General features: G+C 42.4%; 1 protein-coding gene across 5 annotated transcripts in view; it reads left to right on the top strand.

The window, feature by feature from the left end:
* Positions 1-19: 19 nt before the first annotated feature.
* Positions 20-21,263, top strand: part of tubgcp6 (tubulin gamma complex component 6) — a 31,421-nt gene continuing 10,177 nt past the window's right edge. For 3 of the 5 annotated variants that reach the window (XM_083546079.1, XM_083546081.1, XM_083546082.1), the window contains exons 1-15: positions 64-323; positions 2,591-3,406; positions 5,011-5,174; positions 10,871-11,087; positions 11,989-12,150; positions 12,284-12,405; positions 12,496-12,559; positions 12,639-12,748; positions 13,741-13,832; positions 13,948-14,087; positions 14,895-15,041; positions 15,491-15,572; positions 16,359-16,447; positions 20,612-20,727; positions 20,846-20,984. In XM_083546079.1, coding sequence (XP_083402205.1) covers positions 2,618-3,406; positions 5,011-5,174; positions 10,871-11,087; positions 11,989-12,150; positions 12,284-12,405; positions 12,496-12,559; positions 12,639-12,748; positions 13,741-13,832; positions 13,948-14,087; positions 14,895-15,041; positions 15,491-15,572; positions 16,359-16,447; positions 20,612-20,727; positions 20,846-20,984 — 2,433 coding nt within the window. In that variant the 5' untranslated portion in view covers positions 64-323; positions 2,591-2,617. Of the gene's footprint in view, positions 324-2,590; positions 3,407-5,010; positions 5,175-10,870; positions 11,088-11,988; positions 12,151-12,283; positions 12,406-12,495; positions 12,560-12,638; positions 12,749-13,740; positions 13,833-13,947; positions 14,088-14,894; positions 15,042-15,490; positions 15,573-16,358; positions 16,448-20,611; positions 20,728-20,845; positions 20,985-21,263 lie in introns of all 5 variants that reach the window. The other 2 variants (XM_083546080.1, XM_083546083.1) reach the window with 1 other exon arrangement.

Genomic DNA, 21,263 nt, shown 5'->3' on the forward strand with positions numbered 1-21,263 from the left:
CCCCGATAACTAGCCAATAGAAGCGCAGAATCCTGAGTTTTAGCCAATCAGATCACTTTTGGGGCGGGCTTTAAAATTCAGCGCGGTCACCAAGGCGAAATGACCATTAAGAGACTGGCGGTATATTTTTTTTTATCTTTCACACGCGGTAGAAGTTTAGAGCTGTAATTTAATTCTTTTTCACACTTTTAAATCGTATTTAACTAAGCATTCATCCCATGCAGTTATTTGCTGGTCAGCTGATTTAACTGTTTGTCGTATTTCCGGTTGAAACAATGCTCGCGAGGAGACTAACGGATACAAACACAACACTGAGCTGTCAGGTTCGTCTATTACACACACACACACACACACACACACACACACACACACACACACACACACACACACACACACACACACACACACACACACACACACACACGCGCGCTACATTTTCATATTTAGTTCCCCTATACAGAGTTCTGGACCCTGAGCAGCTCAGTCTCCTGACCTGGTCAGTGATTTTCACTCCAGACTTTACATCAGGGGTCTCCTGGGTTCCTCTGGGTTCCTTTGAGTTCCTCTGGGTTCCTTTGAGTTCCTCTGGGTTCTTGAGTGTGTCAGACTTGGTTCCATGTCTTGCTCTTGGTTCCATGTTTTGCTCAGTTTCTTGCAAAAACTTAATTTGATGTGCTCTTCTAACAATCTCCATTCTTCTAAGAAGGCTTTCTGCCAGATGTTGTATTTTGGTTGTTGGGATTGAGATCATTCATCTACCAAAGCCAAGAGATCAGGTACAGATGTTCAGCAGGAAGACCTCACACAATGTCTGGGTTCCAGTTCATCCAAAAGGTGTGAGGTCGAGGTTTTCTACATCATCACTAATATCCTGGTCCTGGTCCTCCTGTTTGTGATTAGCGACACCGGGAGCATTTTTTTTTTAAATGGACATTGTCCCAAAGCAGCTTTACAGAGAGAAATAGGTTATAAAATATACATGTATTTGTTAATACTTATAAGTTCAAACTTTCTAAGTGGTGACGTTTATTGAGTTTTAATCCTGGTGCCAACGAATCTCCATTGAGCTCCTAGGCTGAAGATAATGAGTTTAAGGGGAAATTGTATTCAGATCAAGTTTTTTGAGAAGTGAACTCATATGTTGGTGCTTTGGTCGGGTTTATAATGCAGTTTGAAGAGGTGGACATGATGTAACACTGCTCTGTCCACTGGAGCTGATTAAGGAAAGGTGCTACTTGATTCTTCTTACGTGTATTTTTTCAACAGCACAGGGAAATTCTTTCTGTATATCCCAGTGTTGGTTGGAAGATGTGGTCAGAGCATCAGCCGTGATCCAGCGCCCCTGCTCGAGGGTCCTGAGAGTGGCAGCTTGGCAGTACCGGGGCTTAAACCACTAACCTTTCGATCAGTAACCTGGAGCTTTAACCACTGAGCTACTACCTCCTGTGGTTAATTAATAATGAGCTGCGGATTGATTGCTGTATACCAGAGAACTCTATTGATCTGTATAGTGCAGTACAGCAGAGGAGCACAGAACAGAATTATTATAGTGCTCTGGAACCATTGATCTGTCAGCTGGTTAACATTTTGTCATTTCAGCTTATGTTGTTTCAGTGTTCAGTACTGTACGGAAGTGTAAAAGTTTTGCTCCATATGTGGGCAAAACCTAAACATTACACCCAGGTATGGACGTGTTCTCCCCCAAACCTGCCGCAAAGTTACAAACACGCTACGAGACCCAAACCTGTTCCATCATGACCATTAGAGGTCAGTTTTACTGACAGCGAATAACTGGGTTGGACCGCACTTACTGATAACTAATTAATCCACCATTAGTTTTTAAGATAAAAAGCCAACCAACGACTGGATTTGTGTAAAATGATGATGCTTTAAAATAAGATTCCATTTGTAACATTAATAGAAAGTAATGCTTTAAAAGTATTGTTTTTGTTAATGTCAACATTTACTTATTTAGGTTAATTTATATTTTATCTGTTAACTTTAGTCAGTGCTCTGAACTGCTTATGAAGTAACATGAACGAGGTGTAGCGCGTCACCTCAAATGTAAAAACAAATTGCGCGTCCATCAGGGATTCGCCTCTAGAGGCCGCTCTCGAGGACGTTCTCAGCCGCTCCATGCGCAGACGCAACCAGCAAAAACTATCAGTATGGATTTTTGCCGATAGTTCCAGCAATTAACTATCGATGCATATTAACCGATGAATCGGTCGACCTCTTATGACATTGACCCTGTACATAAAGTGAGCTTCTTGAAAATGTGGTGTGTGAAGATTAGAGTGGAAAAACTCGAGTGTCCTGCACAAAGCTTTGATTTCAACCCCACTGAACACCATTGAGATAAATTGGAGCTTCACTCCAGAACTTTAAATTTTTTAATAAAGATTAACTTTTTTTGAGCTCTTGTGGGTCAATGATCCTAACAGCCACACGTCGAAATCTATCCTGAAGCCTTTCTGGAAAAAAAGTGGAGCTTTTCCAAGAATAAAAAGGGGACTAGATCTGGAATGTGAAAAATCTTAGGTTTATGTTTGTAAAGTCATTAATAATGTGTGCGTATTTTCTCCTGCAGGTCACGTCATAGACTGAAGAAGTCATTATGTACAGTAACCGTGGTGTATCCGAGACGTCCTTGACGAGCGGCAGCAGCAGTATAACAGGTCTCCTGTCTGCGCTGTGTGACCGCAGCCTATCCGGAGTGTCATGGAAACGGCGCTCTTTTGGAAGCGTGTCCCGCGTGGCGCTCCAGCGCGCCCTCCGGAGACGCGCCTATGCCACACTGCTTTCCAAACTTTTCCAGGACGCCGCATCCAAACCCTCGTCTTCGCCGGCTTTAGCCAACACGCCCTCTTACAACAAAATGCTCATGATCTCCTTCGACCTGCGCGTCGCGGGCCGCATCGAGGACGCGGAGAGGCTTGAAGGTCTGTTGGGACGACTGCGCGACGCGGGCCAATCCTGCGGTCTGACGGAGCTGGAGTCCGTGTTGGAGCTCTTGGCACAGCTGGCAGGTTCTGAACCTCCAGCCGTCCCCTCCTTCAGCAGGGACTGCATGCGGCGCGAGCGGCCCGTGCTGCGCAGAACGCCACTCCCGGGTTACCTCAGCAACGAGCTACAGAGGCTGGAGAGCAGGACCTGGGCTCTAGTGTGTGTGGAGGAATGGGGAGCATTTGGGGATGTTTATAGGACCCTCAGCATCTTGGACGCTCCACCAGGGACCGGATTGTTTGGATTGGAGAGGAGACCAGAAGGAGAGGAGAGGTTCGAGAGAGACACCAGGCTGTCCCTGTTTGGAGCACTGCAGCACTCGCGGACTGAAGATTTGGACGTTCGCCTGGACTTGCCTCCGATGCCTGGGAACGCCGAGGTCACGGGGCTCAGTATTCGGGTAAAACTCGGCAGCTTCGCTGCTGTGTGCTTATTTTTTTAAATGGATACTGGCTAAAAAAAAAAACACAAATAAAAACAGATGTATCATTCATACATAAAAAAAATACTGAACCATGAAAATGTGCTACATGAAATAAGTATGAATATATTAAATAATATTGAGGAAAATAAGACATGCATTCAAGCGGTAACAAAAACAACAAATATGAATTAAAAAAGTTTCAACGTGCATCTAAAGTGTCGACGCTCTCCGTGCAGCGAGCAGCATGTGGCATTAGTGATTCGCCTCTAGAGGCCGCTCTCGTACTGTATAATGACCAACAGTATGGATTTTTGCCAATAGTCGGCAAAACCGATGAATCAATTGACCTCTACTGATGTCACCTGAGGATGTTGCATTTAAGAGCGGAAAAAAATACACCGCAAACATAAGTGACAATCAGGATTTAATGTTAGCTAGAACAAAAAAAAGCAAGAGCTTTTCATTCGTCTCTACAGATCTTCTAGTCTTCAGGTGTTAAATCCTGCAGACAGTAAACTTCCAAAATGCACTTTGTCTGAGAGAGTAGACGCAGATTGGATAGTTAATTACGCTTAGTGTTGGTTTTACTACGAAAGCCCACGCATCAGAGGCTGCTCTGTTTAATTCGAGGGTACAGGTGATGATGAAGCCGGACAGACTGAAGCACGAAAGTTTAGTTCATTTTTAGAGCACTTGGACAAGGTCTTAAAGCAGCTTTATAGAGAGAAAGCGTCGTAAAAGCAAACGTTGTTCCTTATAATTATACGTTTGTTCCTAATGAGTGAGCCAGTGGTGAAGGAACAACTCCCTGAGAAAACAAGAAACCTTGAGAGGAACCAGACTGAAAGGGGAACCCGTCCTCAACACCGAATGTCCATTCATTATAGTTCCATCACTGTGAAGTGTTCATGGTCCTGATCCGTTTTAGCAGACTGTTGATATTAATCACAATCCAAATTCATTCTCAAAATTCTTGAGTTGCTCAGTAATTTCACGGCCTGCTGCATGGTCTTACTGACTGTGGAAATGAATCCCATTAGCACCACTATGAACAAGTATTTGAATGGCATTGTGGGAAATATAAGAAAGGTAAAAATGGTTTATATTTGTAGGTTTTCTTTACTTATGCCAGTGATGTTAGGAAGCTGGGGTCAGAGAACAGGGTCAGCCGTGATACAGCACCCCTGGAGCACAGAGGGTTAAGGGCCCAATGAGTTCAAATCTCACCACCACTAAGCTGCCACTGCTCAGCTGTACAGTATGAATGAGATAACTGTAAGTCAGTCTGGAGAAGGGCGTCTGCCAAATGTCGTAAAAGTTAAATTTTTACACCATTTACAAAGATGGACGTTGAGTTATGAAGGTATTTTCCTGTGTTTAATTGATGAATCCGATTCACAAAGGCTGAATAATCGATTGCTTTTTTGCTAGTTTGTGCTTTTAACCCCTCATCCTTAAATGACTGTGAAAAAGAAGATTCAAATCTTTGCTGTACTCACTGTGTATAAACTGGAATTCAGTACTCCCTCGTGACTTTTCCTGCCATTTAAAAGCAATAAAAGCACTATTTCTGCATCCAGGTTCCTCAGTGTTTGGATCAGTCTGAGGATGAAGGATTCCAGTCTGCCTCGAATCTGACTCCCGACTCGCAGTCTGAGCAGAGCCCCAGCCCCGAGCCTGACGTGTGGGAGGCCTTGCGCACGTTCGTACCTGCGAGACGTCGCTGCTGGGAGAATGTTGGCTGGTAAGAGCGAGAACAACGTCTGAGAAAAACCCGAGCAGGATTTATGTGTCTATCAGACCTCCATCTCTAAGGACCTCTTTTTTTTCCTGTACTGTCTGAATTGTACATGTATATTCAGCTCAGATCAGACATGTACATCCTTCAGAAAGCTGCATGAGACGTCCTTAATATAAAGTGAGCGAGTATAGGGAGCGGTTTGTGTGTACGGTCAGGTTGGAAGATTTAAGGATCGTTAAAGGATTCTAGAAAGGGAAAGGGGGAAATATAGTGTGCATGAAAAGTAACTGAAAGACTAGAAAGAATTTGTGATGTTGGGAATTTGAGATCACAGCGCAGGGTTTGTGCACAGTACAGCACCCCTAGAATGTAGAGGGTTTAGGGCCTTGCTCAAGGGCCCAAGAGTGGCAGCTTTGGTATACTGAGCAGTGAACTCAAAGATTTGAAATAAAAAATCCTGCAGGGCATTGTTTGAGTTTTGAGTCACATTCAGGATCCAAAAGTCCAAAATAATTTGTGTAAAATGTAAATAAAAACAGAATGCAATGATTATATATCATTTTAAGTGAAAAAAACGGGTAATTTAGAATTGAATTTGTTGTAACAGGTCCCGAAAAAGTTGGGACAGGCCCATGTTTGCCTGTGTAGCATCACATCTTCTGTTCATATTACATCTGCGACCTGAGGAGACCAGGTGCTGGGAGAGGAATGTTGTCCCATATGTATGATACAGGATTCTAACTGCTCAACAGTTCTGGGTGTCCATTGTTGTGTTTTTCGTTTCATGATTTTTTTTTTTTTATGGTGAAAGGTCTAGGCTGCAGGTAGGCCAGGTCAGAACCCTGCTATTAAGTCATGCTATTGTTATAGATGCAGTATGCAGTAAGCATTGTTTTGCTCAAACATACAAGACTTTTTACAAATTTCTGGACAAAAGCATTTGTTTCTCTAAAACCTGTAGATAGCATTCAGCATTGATGAACCGTTTCAAATCTGCAAGCTGCCCATTCCAAATGATCCCTCTCCTCTTTAGTCTGGAGGACATGGTGTCCATGGTTAACGAGTTATGCATCTGTTTTGCAATTTGATGTTGAGGAACATTATTCCGAAATTTTGCCACATAAGCCCCGCCTGTTTAGTTGCGTTTTTTTTTTTGTTTCACTTTTTTTTATATAAATTTAACAGACTTTCGTTGCCCCGTCGCAACTTTTTTTTTTTAGACCTGTTGCTGTTCTTATTTTTCCTTAAAAATGGTACAGTTTAAACATTGGATATGTTTTCTATGCTCTATTGGGAGAAAAATGTGGGTTTAGAGGATCCAATCATCGCATTCTGTTTTTATTTGCATTCTACACCGTGTCCCAACTTTTTAGCAATTGGGGGTGTAGTTCACATTTAATATCAAATGCTGTATATTTAACGCACATGGTGTCTTCATTTGTAAATAAAGGGTGCACAAACTTTTGCTACATTACGCATACGGTGCTACTCCTATCGTCTGCATGGAGCAATGCAGTTTATCTAGAATGTACTCTCGGGTGTAAATGATGTGTTTTTATTACGGTGTTCAGCAGACACTTTATCAAAAACACACCGTCGCGGCAGATCACGAGGTCGGGGACTAAGAGCGCCATCAGGGACAATTTTTGCGAAAACAAATCGATTTTCTGTATATCATTGCCATTAAGAGTAAACAAAAAGAAACTGCAGCCAAGCAGCTGGCAAATTGAGACTAATAACTCCATTATTACAAAAGAATTTTCCACAACACAGTTTAAACGGAGAAATAAGCCGTGAGCAGCCATGCTTCAGCTGACGAAAGACTCGTTTCTTCTGATTGAATTCAGTTTTTTACGTTTTTAACAGAAGAAAAACACCTTTACAGAGATAAAGAGGTTATAAAGTTGGACTGTATAAGTTAAGTGTCTATAAGTGCGGTCCTTATCAGTTTATCCCTAATGAGCGATCTATTGGTGACTGTGGTGAAGGAAAACCTCCCTGAGATGGCATGCTGAATAAACCTTGAGAGGATCCAGACTCGAAAGGGAACCTCATCCTCATCACCGAATCTATGTTCATTACAGTTCCATCATTATTGAGGTGAATTGTTCAGTGATAGGTGCTTGGATGCGGAGCTGTTTATGGTCCTGATCCATTGTAGCGGTCTGGTGTTATTAATTACAGCCCAAATCCATCCTCAAAGTTCTTGTGTTGCTCAGTAGCTTCATGGAGCTTTAGGCTGGTATAGTGGAATCATCCTCAGCTGCACAGTGTGTCTCCAATTGAAGAGACCCCCATCTAGTGGTTGGGATGAATAGGGCAGAGCCGAAAAGAAGTAAGCGACAGAAATGCTGGCCACTGGTTCCTCAGGAGCTTGTTGAACTCCACAGAGAGTTCTATTAACATCTAATAACATCTACTCCTGGCATTCAGGCTTTTTTTCTTTCTTCTTTCTTCGATTTAGCCATGCTCTCAGCTCTCTCTGCCAATGTCCTTTTATGGACATAAGTGGGCGTGGCTACATGCATATAAGCAGGGAATCCATTTTTTTGTCTATTAGGGTGGAATATTTTCTTTCAGTAGTTACTGAAAATGAGTAAGAACACTTACTGAACACTTAATTAATTCCACAGGGAAATGTCTAAGTTGCTCACAGTAAAATAAAATATAAGAAATATAAAGCGAAGTCTACTTTATTAAGCTTTAAATGTAAAATGAATTATATTAAGTTATAAATTACGTGTAGGTGCTGTACAATCAATGAACTTTCCAATCTTGTTGAAATTCACTGTACGAAATGTGTAGCAGCAGTGAATTTCATGGAATTTTAGTCCATTAGTTTTTAGATTGAAGGTTTTCCTTACTTTTACAAACATGCATTTTAATAAAATGATCTCCGGACCTGCAGGATGTTCGATCACTTTAACCGGTGCCTCATAGGAAATATTTGGATTATTTCGTCACTGGACTTTTGTGCGTTCCTCAAGTAGTTGTAGTCGTTATGCCGATTTATTGTCCATTTTTATGGCTTTAAACATTAATTGTTTGCAGTATACAATTTAAACACTTCACACATTTTCAGTGCATTTGATATAGTTTTTTATTCAGTGAATAATCGATACTTTATCTTTCAGCAATATGCAAATTCTGCAAATAACAGAAACCATTACAATACAGTGATTCCAAATAAAACCGTATTCACATATTCAGAAATGTGGAAATTCTGTAAATCACAATAAACTCTGACCATAACACAACAGGCCATAAATGTCACATTTTTCAAACCAGACTGCTGCTTAATGGCTTGGTAGATTATGGGAACGAAACATGAGCATGTTGACCTTCTCTGGCTTAAGACAAGATCTAACTGGGGTCACAATATTGCCAGTTTTACTGAACATACTTTCTGAAGCAGTACTTTTTGCATAAACGCACATGTACTTTTTTTTTGCCAATATGGACATTAAAGGAAACCTGGATTCATCTTGCCACCACAGCAAAGAAACTTCTAAGGTATCTGGTGCCTCCTGTAGGCATCGTGTCAGTTCAGCATCAGCTTGCATTAGATCACAGAACCTCTTCTTTTTTGGTGCAGGAGGTGTTGCATCCACATCCTCTTCTGCCACTTATTTTTACAGTGCATTTCCCACCTTCCTCCACTCCTCCTCCTGTCATCCCAAGGGGGTTAAGATGGGTGGTCTTTCTCAGGGGCTCTTGAGGTTTAGCTGGTCGACTTCTGATCAGGAACAGCACACATTTTTGTCTTGATATTTTCCGTTAGAATTCTGTCCTCGGGGTCAAGGGTTCCCCTTTTAAAAGGTCCAGCACAGGCTTCGTGGAAGACTCTGTCGCATACTTTTCCCTTCGATAAAACATCAGTGAAATCAGCCAGACGTTTCAGTGCCGCATTGATGGACTCGAGGACGGAGACATCCTGCCAGGTCGGGTTCAGGCGCCCGTGTTTTCTGTCATCAATCAAGACACGTCTGATTGCAGGTAGTTCCAGGAACAATCTGCCAATCTTTTTTTTTTTTTTTTTTGGCTTCGTACCCCATCGGGAAGAGACGTCCTGGAGGAAATATGACATATTTGTTATAGTTTAAATTTTAATAACTACATTTTGCGTTACAAAAAAACAGTTTCAGCTACAAATTTGTGCTCATTTCGATAAAAAAAAAAAGGTTTAATGATTTTATTACTTTACACTACATCAATTAGTTATTTTATACATGCAAACATACATAGAATAATTATATATACTAATAATTAATGTAGTGTAAAATAATGTAAACATTAATCCTTATTTCTAATTGAAATTATTTGTATCTGAAAATGTAATGTCTTTTGATAGATAGATAGATAGATAGATAGATAGATAGATAGATAGATAGATAGATAGATAGATAGATAGATAGATAGATAGATAGATAGATATTCTTCAGGTCTCTTTTCTTTATCCAGCTTATAATGAAGGCGGTTGCCAGATTTCTACAGAGTCCTCAGACTCTTTCTCACTTGCTAAAGCATTTCTGACAGCTGAATGGAGATTATGGCCAACCCAACCAAGTTTCCCACTGCAGCCACAATATTAACTCCATTATCTGTGTGGTAAAGCAGGACATTCTTTCATCTAATACCCAATCTGATAACAATACACTTGCGTTTCTGCTAAATTATCAGCTGTGTGGTTTTCTGGGGTGAACATCGTCTCAGTGTTTCAGATCTTTGACAATATCTTCCTTCACTCGATTGTACAAATCGCCAGTTTGGATAATGTATGTTTTTCCCTCTCAAATCATGTTGCTTGTCAAAGTTCAGAAGCATTTCTCCTTCCTGATGTACCATGGAACGCTGTCCATTAGTGTGTCCATTGGTTTCTCAGATTTGTGGTGTTGGTGCCTTGTGCTGGTATTTCTCATTACCATATTCCACACACTGCTGTGTCGATGTCTTTCGGCCGTCCTTTTTTTCCAGCAGGGATAAAACCAGAATGCACCCGGACAGGTGCCGTAGTTTTTTTGGCTTCTATATTAATTTTATCTTTGCTGTATTATCGTGCCGATATGGCTCAGCGATGCAAAACTCGGCAGAACGTGTCGTAACGCGTGCAGAGCGAGCGTGTTGGAAGTAGGGTGCTGCAGGTACTACCAGCTCCCCCTTGTGGCCAATAAAAGTGCACAGAAATGGCGGTTGGATACAACGGCCGCGGTTCGTAATCATCATTTTTTTTTTGTTTCTGGGAGACTTTTCCCTTACCGTGTTTTGTGTGCAATACATTTCACAAGTGTAACACCAGGGTTCTGGTGGGTGTGTGTGTGTGTGTGTGTGTGTGTGTGTGTGTGTGTCTGACTATAGAAAGCTCTCTCCTGAAAAAGGTCTGATGTGCAGGAGAATGGAACACTGCACTGAATCCTTTATTTACATTATTCCCAGCTCAGTGATTAAACCATTCACAAGGTTGTGAGTTCAAATCCTGCGCTGCCCTGCTGGACCCATGAGCAAGTCCCTTAACCCCTTAACCGCTCAGTTGTAAGTCGCTCTGGAGAAGGGGCTCTGAAACGGCATGAATGTAAATGCACTTTAACTGGAGTCGTATTTAAGTAGGGGGTTGGTACCTGAGAAGCGCAGGTACGGTGCACTTCATCCACCACAACATTTGGTACTTGTTTTGCATGTTTTTCTTTTTTCTTTTTCTTCAGTCCTCCAGGTCAGAAAGAGCCTCCGTATCTGACTGAAGCAGGCAGAGAGGCATTTGATCAGCTCTACCGGCTTTGGGAGGGCGAGATGAGGAACATGCTCTCGTCTCATACCCCCTCTCCTCTTCTGCCGCTTCCCCTGGACTGCCAGGCTCAGCTAGTTAAAGATCTCCTCAATGTGCTCATAGGGGTGGCTTCTGTTACTTTTCCCCTCAATGAGGTAATCACACTCTCCATTGCACAAGAGAACGCTCGAATTACCCATAATGCCTTTAATCCCACAGAAACGTTTTCATCAGCGGTGCGGCGTCCGAGCGAGGATTTGCGCTGATAGAAGACAAAAGTGGCTCGTGATCGCGATAGACACGAGATCGCGACAAGCCGCTCCCTTTTAGCCAGCTAGCTATAATAAACGTTTCTAACCGAATAGCTACAGTGCCTGTATCATCCGACCTTCTTTTTCTTATCAGTTTTTTTTTCGTACTCTAAAAGTGCTGCGTGTTTAATTAAAGAACTGTTCAGCCATCCATTAAGGATACAGTTCTGAAGGCAGCATTGATTATTGAGGAGTCGTTTCTGCTTCCTCCAAAGCCGAGTGTCCAAATGCGATTTCGTATCTCTAGGTGAAAAGACTGAACTTTATCATAAAACTAAAAAAGAATTCCAATTTCAATGCATCCGTTTTTGTGAAGGCATTTAAAGACGGCTGTTTTAAACGCGAGTTTAAAGTAAGATTTCAATTGTAACATTAAAGTTGTTCAATGCTTCAGTAGTTTTGTTCATTGTTTTGTTAATTTTAACATCAACGAATACATTTTTATAATGAAGTACATTTTTATTTTATCTGTTAACTTTAGTTAGTTTCATTTGAATATGAAGATGTTAATAAATAAATATATAATGAATATGTTGTATATATAGACGCAACCCATAAAAAACTATCAGTGTGGATTTTACCCGATAGTTCAAGATATACCTTTATTTGTCCCACAGTGGGGAAATTTCTTAACGTTCCATCAACCAACTACCGATTAATCGGTGAATCGTCGACCTCTAATAGCCTGTGATGAACCAATGCCTGACTTCCGTTTGCACGAATCTCTATTTCCTCTCTGTTCCAGTCGAGTGTTCAGTTTGACGTGCGGGCGGATGTGTGCGTGTCAGGAACGTCTCCTGAGAGCGTGTCGTGCCTGTTGGAGGAGCTGTCGCAGTACGGCACGCATTACCTTCGCCTGAGCCGCTTCTCTCTGGGCTCGGCTGATAAGAAAGGCCTGGTGTTTCAGGTAACGGTTCTCCATGCAGCGTCTCTGACCTCGGCCAAGGACGCGGCTCTGTCTGGAGTCAGACTCCTCTAATTTGCGTCTTTAAGAAAAATGCCAAATCTAATAATAGTGTTATTGTCTCGGTTTGCTGCAGGCGTTTACGGGTGGCCTGAGGCGCTATCTACACTACTACAGAGCGTGTGTACTGAGCACGCCCGCCACCATCAGCCTCCTTACCATCGCCTTCCATTTCCGCAAGCTCGGCCGACAGCTGAGGTAGGAGCGCCGCTGTAGTACAGCATCACACATTTAATTAAGAGAACACCGGGGTATGAACCTGTATATAAGTGTGTGTGTGTGTTTTAGGTACCTTGGCGAGCTGTGCTGTGTGGACGGTGCTGCCAGTACACGTCAGGCTACATTCCCTGTAGTAAGTAACATCACTGTTGGGTTTGGAATCCTGTATGAGGCGCTGTTTTGTAACAGGTGCCGGTGTGTTGTTTCCTCAGGGCGTAAAGCTTCTCTCCTACCTGTATAATGAAGCGCGGAGCAACTGCAGTAATGAGAACTACCCAGTGCTTCTTTCTCTACTCAAGAGCAGCTGTGAGCCTTACACAAGGTCAGTGTTTTTCTCTCTCTCTCTCTCTCTCTCTCTCTCTCTCTCTCTCTCTCTCTCTCTCTCTCTCGCTTTTCTTTACACTCCCTCTCCCTGCATTTGAACTTCCTTGCATTTTTATTTAGAAAATACTATTCTTTATTCTAGTTTGTTCTTCTCTCTCTCTCTCTCTCTCTCTCACTCACTCACTCACTCACTCACTCACACACTCACTCACTCACACACTCACACACTCTCTCTCTCACTCACACACTCACTCTCTCTCTCACTCACACACTCTCTCTCTCTCTCACTCACACACTCTCTCTCTCTCTCACTCACTCACACTCACTCACTCACTCACTCACACTCTCTCTCTCTCTCTCTCTCTCTCTTGCTTTATCTATCTGTCCATCTACTCATTTATCTGTCTGTTTATTCCCTGAAGCGAATCTTTTTTATGCAAGTTTATTTATTTATTTCTTTTCCCAAAACGAAGCAAAAGCCCCATTTAAACAAATTCTAAATTACGAGTCTCTCACACGTAGTCTTACTTCGAATTACTTTTACTCTGGACCGCCTGAAAACGTACTCCGAAAGAGTTATTGATTCAGTCCGAAATGGATTTTTTCCAGAAATTATTTTCCAGGACAAATGCTACATCAAGTTAATGGGGAAACGGCGAGGCCGACGGGGTTGGGGGTAATCTAGTGCTGCGCTCGGCGTACGCGGCGAGATTCGACTGAAATAATGGCGTCGCCTCGGGCTCGTGTAGCAGACGCACGCCCCGACACCTTAATGCGACGGTCTCGCACTCAGCGTAGACCTACAGAAAGTTTTAGAATGTTTCTGCCCCGGGAAGCTTTAAAAAAAATCATGCATGTTTGTGAAGCCTTTAAAAGACAAAGTCCTTTTTGCTCTTGGTGTTAATGACACTCTCCCCTGAGGCAGAATGGTACAATATGAGGCGGTTTCTTATCGCAAGCAATCCTGAACCCGATCAATCTGTCGTGTAGGTTTGTCTCAGACTGGGTGTACAGCGGCGTCTTCAGAGATGTCTATAAAGAGTTCTTGATCCAGGTGAACGAGGACTACCTCAGCTACCGAGGTGAGCATTTCCATTCTTACACCACCGAATGCATAAAGCTCTTTGCCTTTTCCCGAGACGCCGATCGAGCCTCGTTATTCGTTCTGAGCACGTCTCTGTCTCTGTCTCTTTGTAGATAAGCATTTCTGGGTGCAGGGCTACACTCTGATCTCGCAGGATGCGGAGGAGTGCGTTCCCGTGTTCCTCCGTCACATAGCCAACGATGTTTACGTCTGCGGAAAAACCATCAACCTACTGAAAATCTGTTGCCCGCAGGTCTGGTGTTCGAGGTTAACGCACAGAAACAAGGCTGTGCTAATTCCACATCACTTACATCACCTCGATAGCGATTACTGTGGATCTGGGAAAACGTTCCTGCCATAATAATTTGCCTAATAATTTAACAGAACGGAATGATTTGCAATCTAATAAACCCATATTTAATTTGAACATAGAAAGCAAATGTTTACACTGAGGAAATGTACCATTTTAAGATAAAAAATAATAGGGTAATTTTGAATTTGATCGCTGCAGCCGGTATTTAAAAAGTTAGGGTTAGGAGAAACGCAGCTACAAAGAGAAAAGCAGTGGGCCTAAGACAGATCCTTGTGGAACACCAAACTTTACTCCAGAGAGTATGAAAAACTCACTATTTACATTAATTTGAAAACGTTTATTTAATTATTTTGAGAGACTCTGCCTTAAAAGATACTTTTTTTATAACCACTCATCTTACTGACATACTAATTGGGTTGCCAATTAACCCAATTAGTTTCAAACTGTTCCTCCAGCTGTTTCTTTTTTATTTCTTTTTTTTAGTAACACTTTTTTTTCCAGCTTTCTGTTACCCCCATCAATTTAAAAATTCCCTTTATCCTCAGATTAAAATATAAAATGCAAGAAATGCTATGTTCTATTGTAAATCTAGTGTGAGAACAAATGGCTTCATGAAATTAGCAAACTGCATTGTTGAGGGTATAAACATTTTTTTAAAGTGAAAAGTGGAGCAAAGACCAAAGGTTCTTGCTCTGTATCTTTTTAAGCAGAGAACCAAAAACATATGGTTTCCTGTGTCTCTGGCAGCACTATATCTGGTCGGAGGTTCCCATGCCACGCATCGCCGTGACCTTCTCTCTGCGGGAGGTGGAGGAGATTGAGAGAGATTGCGCTGTGTATCGCGGCCGCATGGAGACCATCGCCAAGCAAAGCGCCATCAGCAGAGAGGAGCAGGTACTGCACTGGCTCTTGCTTTTAGCACTGTATTTTTTTCAGAGTCAATCTGACGCTTTTTTTTTTTGGAAACTACATGTGAAATGAGGCGTATTAAAGGGAAAAGTTTTATACGGAACATCCCACAAGGCTTGGATGTCTCGGCTGATTCTCGCTGTGACTAAACGCATCGCCTGTGTGTTAAGGCGCCGCGCTGATGTGTGAGAAATGATGTATACAATCCATTAGCACATTTTTAAGCAGAATGCAGAACTTTTAAATGCTGGAATGTGATTGTTTTCTTTTATGACTGTCATCCCTCATTCCTCCCTATCTATTCCCCTCTCTCTCTCTCTCTCTCTCTCTCTCTCTCTCTCTCTCTCTCTCTCTCTCTCTCTCTCTCACACTCTCACTCTCTATATATATTTCTCACTCTTTTATAAAAAATTTTTTTGTGTCTTGTACTCCAGGCGTTGCGTACCGAGCTGGCACGCCAAGAGCTCATCAATCAGGTCAGAGAGTCCACAGCCAAAACGCTGGAGAGCATCCGAGGTCAGCGCTGCGTCCCCCTGCGCCATATCCATCACAACACCTCTTCTCTATATCGCTTCTCTGCGCTCGTGAAATGTGATGCAGCCAGTTATATAACAAATGTTAAAATGTGTCATCAGCTTATCGAGCCTGGAGATGAGCGAGACGGGAAAATATGATCCCGAGCTGAAACGGGGCAGGTCTTTTGCTGAAGTGGCATTTGTTCGAAAACTAGATTGCATCATTCCCCCTGATGTTGGTTGGTGGGCTTGAACGTTAGTGGAACGCTAGAAAAACACAGATTGATCGGTTTCGCTGAATAATCGGCACCGATATTTGTTTAATGGAACTATCGGCTACCGATAGTTTTACCGGGTTGCTGGAGAAGGCCATGCTGTAAAAGAGCGGCCTCTAGAGGCTAATCAACGAGACTGCGTGCTGCACAGAGAATGCTATATTAGATTTCTTTATTTCTTTATTTATTTCTATTACATGGAGTGTTTGTTTTATATCCAGTGTCAGTTTAAAAACTTTAAAAATCAGTTTATAAGCAATCCAACTTAGCCATCACTAAAATCCATCAGTCGACCTCTAATTGCTGATGCTGTTTAACATTTGCAGAACCAAAAAAAAAAGGCCAATTATAACGTTATAACGTCACCGATCAAAACCAGAAGTTTACATTTTACATTTACATAAACACTCGCGACGTTGATTGAACGAATCGGCAGGAAGGAAATAATAAGAGGCCGATTAATGACTTGAAACATTTGCTGAGATCTTGCTGTGCTCTTCCACCCCCTGCAGGTCGCCAGGTGTCACAACGTCTGGCTGAAGGGGCCAAAAAGAGAGAACGCTTTGAAGAGAGAAGGCAGGAGCTACAGCTCGACCAGGAGGTGAGAAAGGTTTAGGAAATCATGTGTTTCTTTTCCTCCCTTTTTTTTTTTGCACATCAAGATTGAAATGTAAAAAAATATGCGCTTCAAATTCATGGAGGGTTCATTAATTCCTACCCGAGCTCTAAGTACCCTGTCTGGTTTCTTCGTCTACTACAGACACTTCAGACCCTTCAGCCTTGAGACAGGTTTCAGGTTCTGAATACAAAATAAAGTGTGTCGGAGGAGATGTAAGGAGTGATCGTCTGTTGTAGAGTCGCTTTCAGGCTGCTTTGGTATTATGGTTGTTATAGAAGCCGTTGTTTTGGCTTCACGAATGAATCAATTTGCCGTGTTTTTCCTTGTTAAGTATCAACCCGAGTTTCAGCTCAAGCTCTAGGTATCATCTTTACGGGGTGTCGTTTGCATGCAAAGTTATTTATGACCTTTGCTACAACGATGTTTATCGGAGAGGAGGAACGAGCACGATTATGGGGTTTTTTTTTTTTTTTGGATTTATGATTTGTTTTGGTTTTTGCATTTAGAATTCCTATTAGCGAGTCCAGAATTGCAGCCTTTCTTACTATTAACATAAAAGATCCAAATAACGAAAGATAAGGTGGCGGGGAAGGGCTAAGCGCAACGTTCTATTGATTTATCATCTCAAATCCAATTAATCTGTAACCTAGTTTTGGCTCTTCCATGGATAGCATTACAATTAACCAACAGAGACAGAAATGCTCGTGATAAAAAAGCTTTGATCCTGTTTAATAGCCATCGTCCATACAAATGAATCTCCGTCCTCCTGATTGATTCGGAATTGTTTTATGGCGCTCTGTCCACCTTAATCAGCGAGGGAACGTGTTCAACACCCTGTAATGTGACTCCTGCAGATTTGTGCACTGTTACAGATTGATTACTGCAGTGCATCTTGGGGAAATTTTTTTTTTTTTTTAGTAACTCCTGTACCACATTTATTCAGAATGCAGATGAAGAGAAATGTGATTTAAAGGGTTTGTCAGTGGGTAGTGTGTGTGTGTGTGTGTGTGTGTGTGTGTGTGTGTGTGTGTGTGTGTGTGATTAGTCCGAGGAAGAAATTATCAAATTGTTTCCTTTTTGGTACAAACAAAAAAACTAGTGTAACTTTCTCTGTACTTCGGTGAACCTACAAGCAGCAGTGTATTTAATGTTTTTTTGTCTTATTTTATTACGTAATTAATGTGTTGTTGAATGTTATTATAATTATTTTAATATTTAAAACTCTTTCTTTGGAAAATAGACACTTTCAGTTGCTAGTAATATTTGAATACTACTGCTAATAATTATAATGTTTGCGTTCAGCTGCTGTTTAATATTTATACCCTGCTGTGCATCCTACTGTACACCCTGATGTACACCCGACTGTACACCCTGATGTACACTCTACTGTACACTCTACTGTACACCCGACTGTACACTCTACTGTACACTCTACTGTACACCCTGCTGTTAACTCTACTGTACACCCTGATGTACACCCTGATGTACACCCTACTGTACACCCTGATGTACACCCTACTGTACACCCTGATGTACACCCTGATGTACACTCTACTGTACACCCTGCTGTTAACTCGACTGTACACTCTACTGTACACTCTACTGTACACCCTGCTGTTAACTCTACTGTACACCCTGATTTACACCCTACTGTACACCCTGATTTACACTCTACTGTATGCTCTACTGTACACTCTACTGTACACCCTGCTGTTAACTCTACTGTACACCCTGATGTACACCCTGATGTACACCCGACTGTACACTCTACTGTACACCCTGCTGTTAACTCTACTGTACACCCTGATGTACACCCGACTGTACACTCTACTGTACACTCTACTGTACACCCTGATGTACACCCTACTGTACACCCTGATGTACACTCTACTGTACACTCTACTGTACACCCTGCTGTTAACTCTACTGTACACCCTGATGTACACCCTACTGTACACCCTGATTTACACTCTACTGTATGCTCTACTGTACACCCTGCTGTTAACTCTACTGTACACCCTGATGTACACCCTACTGTACACCCTGATGTACACTCTACTGTACACCCTGCTGTACACCCTACTGTACACCCTGCTGTTAACTCTACTGTACACCCTGATGTACACCCTACTGTACACCCTGATGTACACTCTACTGTACACTCTACTGTACACCCTGCTGTTAACTCTACTGTACACCCTGCTGTTAACTCTACTGTACACCCTGATGTACACCCTCCTGTTAACTCTACTGTACACCCTCCTGTTAACTCTACTGTACACCCTAATGTACACCCTCCTGTTAACTCTACTGTACACCCTGATGTACACCCTGCTGTTAGCTCTACTGTACATCCTACTGTACACTACTGTACAACCTGATGTTCACCCTGATGTACACCCTGATGTACACTCTACTGTACACCCTGATGTACACCCTCCTGTTAACTCTACTGTACACCCTCCTGTTAACTCTACTGTACACCCTGATGTACACCCTCCTGTTAACTCTACTGTACACCCTGATGTACACCCTGCTGTTAGCTCTACTGTACATCCTACTGTACATCCTACTGTACACTACTGTACAACCTGATGTTCACCCTGATGTACACCCTGATGTACACCCTCCTGTTAACTCTACTGTACACCCTGATGTACACCCTGCTGTTAGCTCTACTGTACATCCTACTGTACATCCTACTGTACACTACTGTACAACCTGATGTTCACCCTGATGTTCACCCTGATGTTCACCCTGATGTACACCCTGATGTACACTCTACTGTACACCCTGATGTACACCCTGATGTACACCCTACTGTACACCCTGCTGTTAACTCTACTGTACATCCTACTGTACAACCTGATGTTCACCCTGATGTACACCCTGATGTACACTCTACTGTACACCCTGATGTACACCCTACTGTACACCCTGCTGTTAACTCTACTGTACATCCTACTGTACACCCTGATGTACACTCTACTGTACACCCTGATGTACACCCTACTGTACACCCTGCTGTTAACTCTACTGTACATCCTACTGTACACCCTGATGTACACCCTACTGTACAACCTGATGTACACCCGGATGTACACTCTACTGTACACCCTGATGTACACCCTGCTGTTAACTCTACTGTACAGCCTACCATACACCCTGATGTACACTCTACTGTACACGCTGATGTACACTCTACTGTACACGCTGATGTACACCCTGATCTACACTCTACTGTACACGCTGATGTACAGTCTACCGTACACCCTGATGTACACTCTACCGTACACCATGAAGTACACTCTACTGTACACCCTGATGTACACCCTGCTGTTAACTCTACTGTACATCCTACCGTAGACCCTGCTGTACACCCCACCGTACACCATGCAGTACACGTTACTGTACACTGCTCTACTCTTTGCTTCCTCAAAACAGTTTCTATACAAGTGACAAGAGCATGGTTTAAAGGTGTTTGAATGCATGCTACAGGTTCTACAGGTTAATATTCTAAATTATCCCCAATATAATCATCCAAATGTGACACTGCTAATCTAATTTCCTTATAGAAGGAGAGGACATGGGTAATTATGTAAGTTAGCAAGTAGGTGGGTAAGTTAGTAGGCTGGTGGGTAAGTTAGTAGGTAGGCTTAGTAGGTAGGTTGGTCTTGTACTTACTTTTGATATATGCGTTTTGATCATTGCATTTCATTCTTCTAGGAAGATGTTTTACTAGATTTTGGAGTGTGTTTATGGATATGTGTTCATCAGCCACAAGGGTGTTAGTAAAGGCAGGTACTGATGTAGGTGAAGAGACCTGGTACGCAGTCAGTGTTCACATTCATCCCAAAGGTGTTTAGTAGGGATGAGATCAGAGCTTTGTAGCAGACCACTCTAGATCTTCCTCTTCAAAGCATGTAAACCAGATCTTCAGGGAGTTCACTTTGTGCACAGGGGCAGTGCCATGCTGGAGCAGGTTTGTGTTTCCAAGTTCGAATGAACGCAAAATGTTATTATCGTGCATCTAAAGACGTCTTCTCTCCTGTTTTATTCTGTTTTATTAAAGCCTTTAATATATGTAGTGTATTCCAAGTTCCATTATTGCAAAAGAAAGTGTGAATAACAGGAATCTGTTTGCAGTGGCGCAATGCTGTTCGAAAGAAGGAGCAGGAAGATGACTACAGTTTTGCCCGAGAGCTTAGAGACCGAGAACAGAGGCTGCAGGCCCTCGAGGAGCAGCTGGAGCGCAGGGCACGGTAAGCCTGAAAGCATTCTTCATTTTTCATTTCCACTGCAGACCCACTTATATACTATGCCGATTGTACATAGTAAGCTGAGGGTTTAAGCAGTGTTTTTGTGTGTGTATGTGTTCAGCATGGATCTGATCGCTCAGTACAGTCGCCTGACTGAGGAAGCGGCTAAGAAAGAATGGAGGGCAATGTGGAAGGTACAGAGGATGAGACTACATGAAGCCCGAGTGAACTTTCTGCAGCAGGACCGACACACCATACAGGTGTGCTAAAGGCGGTTTTATAGCAGTTTATTTGTTGCGATTATTCGGAATCAGTGGCAGAACCATCAGCTTTACAGTAGTATCTTAAATATTATTTTACTGTCAGTGATTTTCCACATTACAGTGCATCTTTTTTGTGTTCAAACGTTTTTGCGACATGTGCATGCTTCTTTTGTTTCTACGCAACAAATCCGGTAAAAAGCAAAAACACAAGAATTGGACAGTGAATGAGTGGATGAAAGTTTTCTGGAGTCCAAATGTGACCTTTTTGCCTCTAAT

This window comes from Silurus aristotelis (assembly GCF_946808225.1).
Source record: "Silurus aristotelis genome assembly, chromosome: 7".
Taxonomy (NCBI): Eukaryota; Metazoa; Chordata; class Actinopteri; order Siluriformes; family Siluridae; genus Silurus; species Silurus aristotelis.